This window comes from Salvelinus sp. IW2-2015, linkage group LG28 (genome assembly GCF_002910315.2).
Source record: "Salvelinus sp. IW2-2015 linkage group LG28, ASM291031v2, whole genome shotgun sequence".
In the NCBI taxonomy this organism is placed as follows: Eukaryota; Metazoa; Chordata; class Actinopteri; order Salmoniformes; family Salmonidae; genus Salvelinus; species Salvelinus sp. IW2-2015.
The window spans coordinates 27,819,319-27,832,606 of NC_036868.1; the positions used below are offsets into that span (position 1 = coordinate 27,819,319).

The 13,288-nt window shown below is 43.2% G+C and overlaps 1 protein-coding gene across 1 annotated transcript in view; it reads left to right on the top strand.

Moving 5' to 3' along the window:
- Positions 1–215: 215 nt before the first annotated feature.
- Positions 216–13,288, top strand: part of LOC111954292 (sphingosine-1-phosphate transporter MFSD2B-like) — a 425,204-nt gene continuing 412,131 nt past the window's right edge. Inside the window, exons 1-3 of the mRNA XM_070435883.1 lie at positions 216–423; positions 2,564–2,728; positions 3,291–3,606. Of these exons, the coding sequence (XP_070291984.1) occupies positions 3,520–3,606 (87 nt within the window). The 5' untranslated portion in view covers positions 216–423; positions 2,564–2,728; positions 3,291–3,519. The remainder of the gene's footprint in view (positions 424–2,563; positions 2,729–3,290; positions 3,607–13,288) is intronic.

Below are 13,288 nucleotides of genomic sequence, written 5' to 3' on the forward strand. Positions count from 1 at the left end.
GTCCCATTTTATATTTTCCAAACTGTCTTTTTACRTGATCCGCTACAGAAATGTTAGTTGCACATTCCTCTTCACGCGTTATTTAGCATTATCTGAAACATATACGGAGTAATGCGTTCATATGCTTGATTTCCCGATGCTGATATATTTTAGAGGCAGTAATTCTGCAGGCAAGAGCGGACTGAATGTTTGGAATGTGTGAGGAAATCTTAAGGGTTTGGCTGGGTTCTCCTTTTCAGTTATCTGTGCCCCGGTTGCTGGCAACGTATCTGAGAGAATGCAGGTTAGTTGACTGCTCGGCGGTTAGCGGTTTGACGCCTTGTTGTGAAAGAAGGGATGCAGCGAAGAGGAGAGAGGAGAAGAGAAACGACCGGTCTTCTGTGGGACAGGTTGTGCGCTGAATGAATCGTTGAACAAACACTCGTGAGTGAGATTAACCCTTTAACAATATAAAAAGCATTGGATATATTAGAACACAACATTTTAAAACTGGTTGGTATGGGATTGTTCTAACTATGCACCTGTCAATTGCCTATTTGGTGACAATCATAATAGTTTATAATTAAACGTGCCCAGATTTAGGCCTATAACCTGTATAAAGTGTGTGTCTGTGTGTCACGGTCTCTGGTGTGTTTGTGCGTGCAATTTAAACCTACATCGCAGCCACGTAGGCTGAGAGAGAGAGAGAYAACGAGAAGTCTGACGATACCATCGTTTTTTCTCAGATCTCATAATTGTGACCTCTGCAGACTAATGCAGACACATTTTTGCTCAAATCTGTAGACTGAAATTAAAACTTGTTTTAAACATACTGTCGCCTGTAGGCTGAAGTTCCACTGCCTCAAAATGTAAGGTCAAATAATGTTTATTGATCATCTTAAGTGCATAGTTTTTCACGGTGGCTGATAATTAGAAATATGCCAAAGTACGAGTCAAAGTTTGGACACACTTGCTCATTCCAGGGTTTTTCTTTATTTACAATTTTTCTGCATTCTGAAAAAACTATAAAATAACACATATGGATAATAGTAGTAACCAAAAAAAGTGAAACAAAAATCTAAATATTTTTATATTTGAGATTCTTCAACTATAGCCCTTTGGCTTGATGACAGCTTTTCACACTCTTGGCCTTTTTCTCACCAGCTTCATGAAGTATCCACCTGGAATGCATTTCAATTAACAGGTGTGCCTTGTTAAAAGTTAATTTGTGGAATTTTTTCCTTCTTAATGCATTGATCCAATCAGTCTTTGTTGTGACAAGGTAAGGGGTGTATACGAAATAGCCCTATTGGTAAAAGACCAAGTCCATATTATGTCAAGAACAGCTCAAATTAGCAAAGAGAAAACGATGTCCATCACTACTTTAAGACATGAAGGTTAGTCAATGCGGAACATTTCAAGAACTTTGAAAGTTTCTTCAAGTGCAGTCGCGAAAACCATCAATCGCTGTGATGAAACTGGCTCTCATGTGGAATACCACATTAAAGGAAGACCCAGAGTTACCTCTGCTGCAGAGGATAAGTTCATTAGAGTTACCATCCTCAGAAATCTGCAATTAACTACACCTCACATTGCAGCCCAAATAAACGCTTCACAGAGTTCAAGTAACAGACACATCTCAACATCAACTGTTCAGAGGAGGCTGCGTGAATCAGGCCTTCATGGTCGAATTGCTGCAAAGAAACCACTACTAAAGGACACCAAAAAGAAGAATAGACTTGCTTGGGCCAAGAAACACGTGCAATAGACATTAGACAGGTGGAAATCTGTCCATTAGTCTGATGAGTCCAAATTTGAGATTTTTGGTTCCAACCTGCCGTGTCTTTGTGAGACGCAGACTAGATGAACGTATGATCTCCGCATGTGTGGTTCCCACCGTGAAGCAGGGAGGAGGAGGTGTGATGGTGTGGGAGTCCTTTGCTGGTGACACTGTCAGTGATTATTTTAGAATTCAAGGCACACTTAACCAGCATGGCTGCCACAGCATTCTACAGCGATACGCCATTCTATCTGGCTTGCGCTTAGTGGGACTATAATTTTTTTTTCAACAGGACAACGACACGGCCAGTCTGTGTAAGGGCTATTTGACCAAGAAAGAGAGTGATGGAGTGCTGTATCAGATGACCTGGCCTCCACAATRACCCGACCTCAACCCAATTGAGATGGTTTGGGATGAGTTGGACCGCAGACTGTAGGAAAAGCAGCCAACAAGTGCTCAGCATATGTGGGAACTCCTTCAAGACTGTTGGAAAAGCATTCCAGGTGACTACCTCATGAAGCTGGTTGAGAGAATGCCAAGAGTGTGGAAAGCTGCCATCAAGGCAAAGGGTGTCTTCTTTGAAGAATCTAAAATAGAAAGTATATTTTGATTTGTTTAACACTTTATTGGTTACTACATGATACCATATGTGTTATTTGATAGTTTTGATGTCTTCATTATTATTCTACGATGTAGAAAATATTGAAAATAAAGAAAAACCCTTGAATGAGTAGGTGGTACTGTATGTTATTATAACCCTGTAATGACTATAATGTCAATGTTATTATCTGTTGACCACTGGAGGCGCATGTCCCGGTGAATGAAGTGGAACAGCACTGTCTGTCAAACACCGCAGTCTCCTTCTGCTCTACTGCTGGAATCTGCCTGCGTGTGACTCTCTCCCTGTATCTCTCTGAGCCTGCCGTCCACTGAGTGCCTCTACTSTTCTCTTGTCTCAGCATCACTCAGGTAAAGCCAATACGGCCTTCTCTTTCTATTATTGCGTTCTTGCTTGTTGTTTACATGGGATGTGACTGAGATAATGACAGAGCTTTGAGGTTGTAKGGGATGTGTTCACTTATGGCAAAACTGCTATGATATAGTAAGAAATTACTGTTTGTTATATGTGTTGGTTAGATTCTGTAGATTCCGTTTGTGGCAGCACCATTTCACCACGTCAAATTCCTGGTACATGCAAATGTATTTGGCGAATAAAGGTGATTCTGATTCTGAGAMAGCCTCACTCGTAAACAAAAATACGGAATATTTGCAATCATATTTCCATGTGTTTTGCCTCCCAATCTAGGGTGTCACGCTTTCTTTATCCTCTTTTAATAATGATACATGGAGACATCGCATCTCTTAATTAGATGTATTAATGTGATGTGGCATTGCTGGTTGACGTAAATGCATGTGAAATAGAGATCAGGGTGATAAATAGGGGAGATCTGAGTGTGAAGGGGATGGTTATGTGTGTGTTTACAGTATGTGTGGAACTGTCTGCCTAACTGCCCTTCCCTCTCTGGCTCAGTTCCAGCCCCTGAGCACTGAACACAGGGCAGCATGTGAGTGGCGGCAGAGTTGAGCAGCCTCACGTCCTCCTGACACACACAGGAACACCAGCTCATCCCCGGCCGTCACGTAGAGCCACACACACACATACGTACACTCACACTCAGACGCACACACTTTCCGACTCAGAGAGACACACATTCACTCACATTCACATACAAACGCTCAGGCACGCTCAGGAGCCAGCCATGGCGAAGGGAGAGAGGGTACCCGATACCCCAGCAGGCAAACTCTTCAAGCCCCCAGAGCCAGCTTTCAACAAGCCCCCCCACCAGGTAAGGAAACACTGCTTTTATTTTGTGAATCAGTTGGTTAGTTTACCCCTGGACCGATATCTCAGGGACATTTATGTTCCTTTGGTTTTTCAGTTTCTGTCATGCTGTTATACCATGCCTGGATATTTGAGAGATTGAGAGCAGGGAGTTAGTTAATTACATTGAACATCAGTTGGATTGTGATAATACTACTTACAGCTTAGGACCAGACATAGAGGACGTTTCTCTCTCTGTTGGATGGATGATATTGGTGTAAGCTCACCCTGAGTGCTTTTGGGTACCAGTAAGACGGCCTGAATGTCAGAAAGAGACATTCCTGTGAAAGAATGCAGTGTGTGTGTGTGCCAGTGAAAATATGTGAAGCCGTGTACTCGTGTGAGTAAATGGAATGCTTACTTATTGATGGTATTCCAGCACACATGCCCAGGGGCGCAAGGCAATGACAGACGGGGAGCCAAACCTTTATTTTACTATACCACTAGTTCATTATAATGCAGATGTAGCTTATTGTGTTTCATTATACCTCCAGTGCATTGATGCGGACAAAAATAAGTACTCTACATCGTCTTCTATGTTTAGATTCACACTGGCTCATTCACTGCCGGGAATTCAATATTGTCTGGCTGTTCTTATTGCTCCGCAATGGGTTTAATGCTGTCCTAATTCAGTGTGTAGCCATTGAAGGAAAGTGATGTAATATTCACATCGTTTTTCTGAAAGAATGGATGCAGCGTGACCTTGAGCTGTGTGTGTGTGTGTGTGTGTGTGTGTGTGTGTGTGTGTGTGTGTTCATGTGAGTGTGGAGGAGCTGTGTGTGTACAGCATGGCCCTTACGACTGATATGTGTGTGACCTGGGTGAATTATACATGGTAAAGCAGCTGAAGCAGAGGCTGAAACATAGGAGACTAAAGCCCCTAATGCAGGGTTCCCCAAATGGCGGCCCCCGCGGGTGTTTTTTAAAATTGTTGGACATAAAAGACTGTACAAACACCAGGAAATGAGCACCAAGTGATTCTAATTTTGGAAATCTGTTCCCAGGTATTCCCACACATAATAGAGAGATATGTAATCGTATATACAAATGTAAGCAAGGTTTGAAATGATTGTTTTAGTCAAATATTATATCTGTTTGGGCTTCTTGCGGTCAATTTGCAGTTAAACAAATTATTTGCAATTATTTCTAGTTGATGATCCCTGCCCTAACGAGTCACTGTCCACAGTGAGTCCTCAGCTTCAGCCAGGCCCCCTCAACACACAACACACACACACACACACACACACACACACACCACACACACACACACACACACACACACCACAACACACACACACACCACACACACCCACACACACACACATACACACAACACACAAACCATAAAATCTGCCTTTTAAGTCTGATGTCAAATTGTATGAGGAAATTCTACTGCCTGTAAACCTTTATGTAAAGCTCTAAACCAGCTTTATTTCTTTATACAACCAGCTTTATCTATCACACGCATACAGTACACACACTCAATCTGTGAATGCTGACAGAAGTGGGAAAAGCAATCAAACATATTCACTATTCCCTACTCATCCTCTGTGTGCGTCACAGTCAGCTAATAACTAAGATCCTCTTTAAAAACATAAAGGCACGTAGCCAGAGTCGCTTTTTCCCCACTTCATCATCATTAACAAAGTCATTTACTTTGGGAATTTGCCCCATTTTCCCAGGGCCACAGTTTGCTGATGGTCTGTTCTCTCTGAGGTGCTTTTGTGTGTGTGTGTGTGTGTGTGTGTGTGCGTGCGTGCGTGCGTGTGTTTGCGCGTGTGTGTGTACGTGCGTGCGTGCACGCGCGTGCGTGTGTGTGTGTGTGCGTGCGTGCGTGTGTGTGCGGTTATAGGAAGCTAGATAACGTGTGTTCAGACAGCGGAGGGATATCCTGTTTACGTCTTCAGTGATAAGAGCTCAGTAAATAAGACTGTAGTCAGACTCTCTCTCTCTGTGTCTATGTGTGTATAGGTAGAGCTAGGCAAGTGCCACTAATGAATGCTATCAGGCCCTGACTATCTGGTATGAAGTTAAGACAGATAAATCCTTGTTTGATGACCTGTGGACTATTTAACTTTCTTGTACAAAGAGAGAGCCTAAAACGATATGACCTCTTTACGGTACACTCTTAGAAAAAAAGGTGCTAGCTACAACCAAAAAGGSTTCTTTGGCTGTCCCCATTGGAGAACCGTTTGAATAACCCCATTTGMTTCCAAGTAGAACCCTTTTAGGTTCCATGTAGAACCCTTTCCACAGAGGGTTCTACATGGAACCCTAAACAGTTTTACCTGGAACAAAAAATGGTTCTACTTGGAACCAAAAAGGGTCATCCTATAGGGATAGCCGCAGAACCCTTTTGGAACCCTTTTTTCCAAYAGTGTAGCTCTCTTTTCTGGTTTTACCCCCTCAGTGTGGAGTATGTTATGCGGATACAAACAGTGACGGCGAGTCCAACTACATAGCTGTATTGCAGATGAGGGTTAACGTCATCGATACACTTGATGTTGAACCAAGACATCACTGATCTGGCACAGACCATTGGGATATTAAGACCCTGCATCAGTTAACCAGTATTTTCCATAGGAACCAAAGACTTGTCTTGTCTTRCCATTTAGCGCTAACTGCAGTGAGGACGAGTGGAGGGAGTAGAGACTAAGTAGAGACTGAGAGAATAATTACACAGCCCCCTTCTAGAAGTATCATTCTAGAAACCATCAATGTTTTCTTGAGGAGAAGAAAGAGGAAGATAAATTAAAGTCAGCCAGATAATGACAGTGTGTTGAAGGCCTTTGGACTCTGTGGTTGGTCTGTAGTTGTTTTGGTGATATCTTTCTTTCATAAAGCCTGAAAGGCCTATAGCTGTGGGCGGCGAGGTAACCCGCCCATAACTGTAATGTATGGAAACAACAACGTTTAGAGAGAGAGAGTGTGGAGAGAGATGGGGGAAGAGAAAAAAGAAAGGAGAGAAGGAGAGAGAGAGAGAGGTAGAGAGAGAGAGAGAGAGAGAGAAACACTGTATATATATAATATAACATTTGTAATGTCTTTATTGTTTTGAAACTTCTGTATGTGTAATGTTTACTGTTAATTTGTATTGTTTATTTCACTTTTGTATAATATCTACCTCACTTGCTTTGGCAATGTTAACACATGTTTCCCATGCCAATAAAGGCCCATTGAATTGAATGAATTGAGAGAGGTAGAGGTAGAGGTAGAGGTAGAGGTAGAGGTAGAGGTAGCGGTAGAGGTTAGAGGTAGAGGTAGAGGTGTGTAGAGAGGTAGAGGTGTAGAGAGAGAGAGAGAAAGAGAGAGAGAGAGAGCAGAGAGAGAGAGAGAGAGAGAGAGAGAGAGGAGAGAGAGAGAGAGAGAGAGAGAGAGAGAAGAGGAGAGAGAGAGAGAGAGAGAGAGAGAGAGAGAGAGAGAGAGAGAGAGAGAGAGAGAGAGAGAGAGAGAGAGAAGAGAGAGAGAGAGAGAGAGAGAGAGAGAGAGAGAGAGAGAGCAGAGAGAGAGAGAGAGAGAGAGAGAGAGAGAGAGAGACTGTATATAGACATAACATGACTTTTGGAACTTGTTGTGAGTGTAATGTTTACAGTTAAGTTTTTATTGTTTATTTTACTTTGGTTCATTTTCTATTTCACTTGCTTTGGCAATGTTACCATATGTTTCCCATGCCAATAAAGCCCTTAGATTGAAATTGAATTGAGAGAGAGCGAGAGAAAGATATATATATATATATACTGTATATACATATAGAGAGAGAGAGAGACAGAAGGTAAGACATTTAATCAGAAGCTGCTGTATTTTGGTCCGTGCCGTGTGTGTTTCCGTGTCTGTCTCTGAGATGTTCATAACAGTCGTAAATATTGGGCATTCCAGGAGCCTGGTGGTTTTTCTGCTATTTCATGTGTAAGGATGGAAGCATCTCTGATCATCCCCTGATCATAAGTGTTAGGGTTAGTCGATAGTTAGTTGAAATGTTGTTGACCGTTATTAAACATCTACWGAKCATCTACTTGGGACTATCCAAATAAAGTATTACCCTTCTATCTCATGGATAGTGCTTGTCTCAACAATGTCGCAAGTCATATTTGGACATATATTTCATATACTATTTGGACAAGGAAGTTAGTCATGGTCTATGACATAAGGTCATACGTCTGTATCGACTGTCATCTGAATYMKGCTCAGGGATGTCTCTGACATCACAGTGGACAATATATTTCTGAAATTAGAATTCTAAAGATGGGAATTCTATCTCCAGTTCTGTGGTTCAGAATTTTTTGGGGACGTCATAAATCCAYCGTCCTGCTGTCACAGACTCATTCTGCTACAAAATCTGTATTCCTTATCCACAAAGATAGCTTCCACCTTCAGATTTGTTTCCTGCTTGTATCTTATCTGAGGCTAATATTTAGGCTACATAGCCATGGCTAACAAACATAATTATTGTCTTTACACGGTAAAGAAAGGCAGAGTAGTCAACTGTATCTCATAGGCTTTGCATATCATTTATTTGACTTTTTCTCGGATAATGCACTTCATGAAATGTGTGAGTGATAGGCCTAACTGACTTGTAACTCTCAGATATTTTTCGGCCCGTCCGTAGACTGTGCTGGACCAGAGGCTGTCTTTCTGCAGTAAACTGTGTTTCGCCATCGGAGGAGCGCCCAATCAGGTGGCCGGCAGCGCTACGGCGTTCTTCCTCCAAATCTACCTGCTGGATGTCGCCCAGGTAACACATCTGTGTGTGTCCCTCTCTTTATCTCTTCCTATTTTTTTTCTCTATCTCTCTCTCTCACTCTCTCTCACTCTTTTTCCTTCTTTCCCTCCTTTTCCTTCTCTCTGTGTCTTCTAATTCCTCTGTTAACTCCTCCTCAGATCAACCCTTTCCAGGCCTCCATGGTTCTGTTCATAGGGAAGGCGTGGGGAGCCATGACCGACCCTGTTGTCGGCTTCTTCATCACCAAGAGCAGGTGGACCAGGATAGGCAGACTCATGCCCTGGTGAGACCATACACACATCACTCKCTGATTGCACAGAGTGCACACACCTGGTTTCCCAAGGGAAAAAACAGCAGAGCAGCTCCATAGGACCACAGATCTTAGTGTATATATACACTCTGAGAAATGCTACCTATAAATGCTAGGCTTCACATTTGGACTCTATTGAATTATACTGAAGCTTTTCTCCGTGGCCGATGTGAGTCAAAGTTTTAAACATTTTAACACTCGCAAGGCCGCCGGGCCAGACGGAATACCAGGGCACGTTCTCAATGCATGCCCAGATCAGCTGGCAAGTGTCTTCACTGACATTTTCAATCTCTCCTRGTCCCAGTATGTAATCCCAACATGTTTCAAACTGACCACCATTGTCCCTGTTCCGAAGAGCTCCAAGGTAACCTGCCTACATTACTACAGCCATGTAGCACTCACATCTGAAATGAAGTGCTTTGAAAGGCTGGTCATGACACACACCAACACCACCATCCCAGACATCCTGGACCCACTCCAATTCGTATACTGACCAACAGATCCACAGAGGACACAATATCAATTGCACTTCACACACTGCCCTCTCCCACCTYGACAAGAAGMYAAATAACTATGTGAGATTTCTGTCCATAGACTACAGCTCAGCGTTCAACACCATAGTCCCCCCTCCAAGCTCCTCACCAAGCTGGGGACCCTGGGACTGAACACCTRCCTCTGTAACTGGATCCTGGACTTCCRGACGGGACGGCCCCAGGTGGTGAGGGTAGGCAACAACCCCTCCGCCACGCCGTCCCTCATGTTGTGTGCTTAGTCCCCTCCTGTACTCCCTGTTCACTCACGAGCGCGTGGCCACGCACGACTCCAACACCATCARCAAGTCTGCCGACGACACGKCGGTGGCAGGGCTGTTCATCTGCGGCAATGAGACAGCCTACTGGGTGGAGGTCATAAACTTGGCAGTGTTGTGCCATGACAACAACCTTTTCCTCAATGTCAGTAAGACCAAAGACCTGATTGTGGACTACAGTAGAAAGAGGGGAGCGCACGCCCCCCATCCATATCGACAAGGCTGTAGTGGAGCRGGTCGAGAGCTTCACGTTCCTTGGTATCCATTTCACTAAGGACTTTACATTGTCAACTCACACCTGCATAGTCGTGAAGAGTGCATGAAAGCGCTTCTTCCCCCTCAGGAGGTTGAACAGATTTTGCATGGGCCCTCGGATCCTCAAAACGTTCTACAGCTGCACCATCGAGAGCATCTTGACTGGCTGCATCACCACTTGGTATAGCAAATGCACCACCCTTGACCGCAAAACGCTACAGAGGGTGGTGTAGACAGCTCAGTACATCACTGGGGCCGAGCTCCCTGCCATCCTTGACCTCTATATCAGGTGGTGTCAAAGGAAGGCCTAAAAAAATTGCCAAAGACTCCAGCATCCAAGCCATAGACTGTTTACTCTGCTACCCTCCGGCAAACGGTACCGGAGCATCGGCTCTCTGACCAACATGCGCCAAAACAGCTTCTATCCCCCCAAGTCATAAGATTGCTTAATAGTTACTGAATGGTTACCCAGACTATCTGCACTGACCCTATCTTACACCGGCTTTGCACACTCACAATACTATACAGTATATACACACTACATACACACTCACACACACTACACTGACACTCTCTCTCACACACCACAAGCACACACACACACAACACCACACCACACACACACACACACCACACACACACCACACACACACACACACACACAACACACACCACCCACACACAACACAAACACAGAGAGAGACAGACACATAACACACACACACACACACACACACACACACACATTTTACTCGTATTATTATCTATTACTATTCACTTCACCCTGCCTTACAGTACATATCTACCTCAAATACCTCGTACCCCTGCACATCGCTTGTACTGTTACTCCCTGTATATACAGTGGCAAGAAAAAGTATGTGAGCCCTTTGGAAATACCTGGATTTCTAAATAAATTGGTCATCAAATTTGATCTGATCTTCATCTAAGTCACAACAATAGACAATATAGTGTGCTTAACTAATAACATGCATATTATTGTGATTTTCTTGTCTATATTGAAACATCATTTAAACATTCACAGTGTAGGTTGGAAAAAGTATGTGAACCCCTAGGCTAATGACTTTTCCAAAAGCTAAGTGGAGTCAGGAGTCAACTAACCTGAGAGTCCAATCATGATACGAGATTGGAGATGTTTAGTACGAGCTGTTGCCTGTAAAACACACAACAAACATTGAGATTATTATTCACACAAAGTGCATGATGTGAAACCATGCCCGAACACAAAAAGAGAACAAAAGAGATCTCAGAAGACCTAAGATTTTAAATTGTTGACTTGCATAATCCTGGAAAGGGTTTACAAAAGTATCTCTAAAAACCTTGATGTTCATACGTCCATGGTAAGACAAATTGTCTATAAATGGAGAAAGTTCAGCACTGTTGTTACTCTCTCTAGAAGTGGCCGCCTAGACAGACATCCTGCAAGAGCACAGCGCAGAATCTCAATGAGGTTAAGAAGAATCCTAGCGAGATCAGCTCTAAAGACTTACAGAATCTCTGGAATAATAACAATCTCTGTTGACGAGTCTACGATACGTAAACACTAAACAAGAATGGTGTTTCATGGGCGGACCACCACGCCATGAAACCCATTGCTGCACCGTCCTGAAGTTTGCAAAAGTGCCCTGGAATGTTCCACAGCGCTACTGGCCAAATATTCTGTGGACGATGAACTCCAGTTGAGTTGTTTGGAAGGAACACACAACACAACATATGTGTGGAGAAAAAAAGGCACCAGCACACCAAATCACAAAACCTCATCTCAACTGTAAAGTATGGTGGAGGAGCATCATGCGTTTGGGGCTTGCTTGCTGGCCTCAGGTGCGAGACAGCTTGCTATCACTCGGGCCGGAAAAATGATTCCAAGTTTTCTCAAAGACATTTTGTGCCAGGAGAATGAATGTAAGGCTATCTGTTCACACAATTGAAGCTCAACGAAGTTAGGTATTGAACAGGAAAATCGAACCAAAACACAGAAGTAAATCAACAACAGAATGGCTTGAACAGAAGAAAATACGCCTTCTGTAGTGGCCATTCAGTCCTGACCCAACCCATATGAGAATGCTGTGCCATGACTCTCAGAGGCGGTTCACACCAGACATCCTGAGAATATTGCTGAACTGAAACAGTTTTGTAAAGCAGGAAGGTCCAAAATTCCTCCTGACCGTTGTGCAGGTCTGATCCGAAACTAACAGAAAACGTTTGGTTGAGGTTATTGCTGCCAAAGGAGGGTCAAACCAGTTATTCTAAATCCCAAGGGTTCACATACTTTCTCCCACCTGCGCTGTGAATGTTTACACAGTGGATGATAACTAAAAGACATGAAATGTTAATTGTTTTGTGTGTTATTGGTTTAGCAGACTGTGTTTGTCTATTGTTGTGGCCTAGATGAAGAACAGATCCACATTTATAAGATCAAACTTTATGCAGAAATCAGGCATTTCCAAAGGGTTCACATACTTTTTTCTTGCCACTGTATATGTATTTATTCTTCTTGTGTTACTATTTAAAAACTAATATTAATTGTTTAATCCGCATCGTTGGGAAGGGCTCTGGTTAGCAAGCATCAAAGGTTAATGCTATACCTGTTGTATTCAGTGCATGTGCACGAATACATTTTATTTTATATTTGTATTGTCACCTCCAAGCTTGACTCACCACTATAACAAAATTGGTAAGAGAACTAGAACAAGAGAGGTTAGACCCACAACGAACACATAAAATAATAACTTAACCGATCAACGCCAACATTACGGCATGTTCCAGCTCTAACGATGTCCGTGTGGATGGCGTAGCCTGTGTGTTGTTGTCAGCTGTGGATGTATGAAGAGAATAGTGATGTGTAAGATAGCTGTCATTGTAGCTCGTGAGATGATGTGTAAGTGATAGGTGTGATGTAGTGTGTGTGTGTGGGTGTGTGCTATGTGCTGCAGTAGATGGCTGTTGTGTAGTTGGCTGACAGCTTCCACAAGACTAGCTGTAAACGTCTGTGCTTGAACGACTCCACCCGATAACAAAATAAAAAGATAATACCACCGGATATTAGAGTACTAGTCGCTGATACAGATAGTGATCTGAGCGTGTGCATCAGGCTCAATAACCCTAGCTTTTATCGCCCATTACCAACCATCACGATATCTGACAAAGGACATGTAACACAGAGACATATAGCAGACAAATGCCATCACAAGAGAAATATTACTGAATAAGAAGAGATTACTATGTATCGTTGACAATAAGTGTCTGTCTCGCTATGTGTGTCCTTCGGAGTGTTCTATTGTCTCGGCAGAAACACTAGTGGACCCCTCGCCACACGGGAATAAAATGATATCTGTGTCGAGTTCTATCAATGAAAATATCATTAAAAACCTGAGTGGCCATGATTACGCCAGAAACCACTCTAGTTAACTCCTGAGGAAACCCCCTCACTACAGATCCAGACACACAGAGAGATCACAACATAGGCACCTCGAGCCTGTGCACTCATCAGACCAGAGAACCGGTAAGGGACAGTTTCTATGTCCTAGCAAGACACT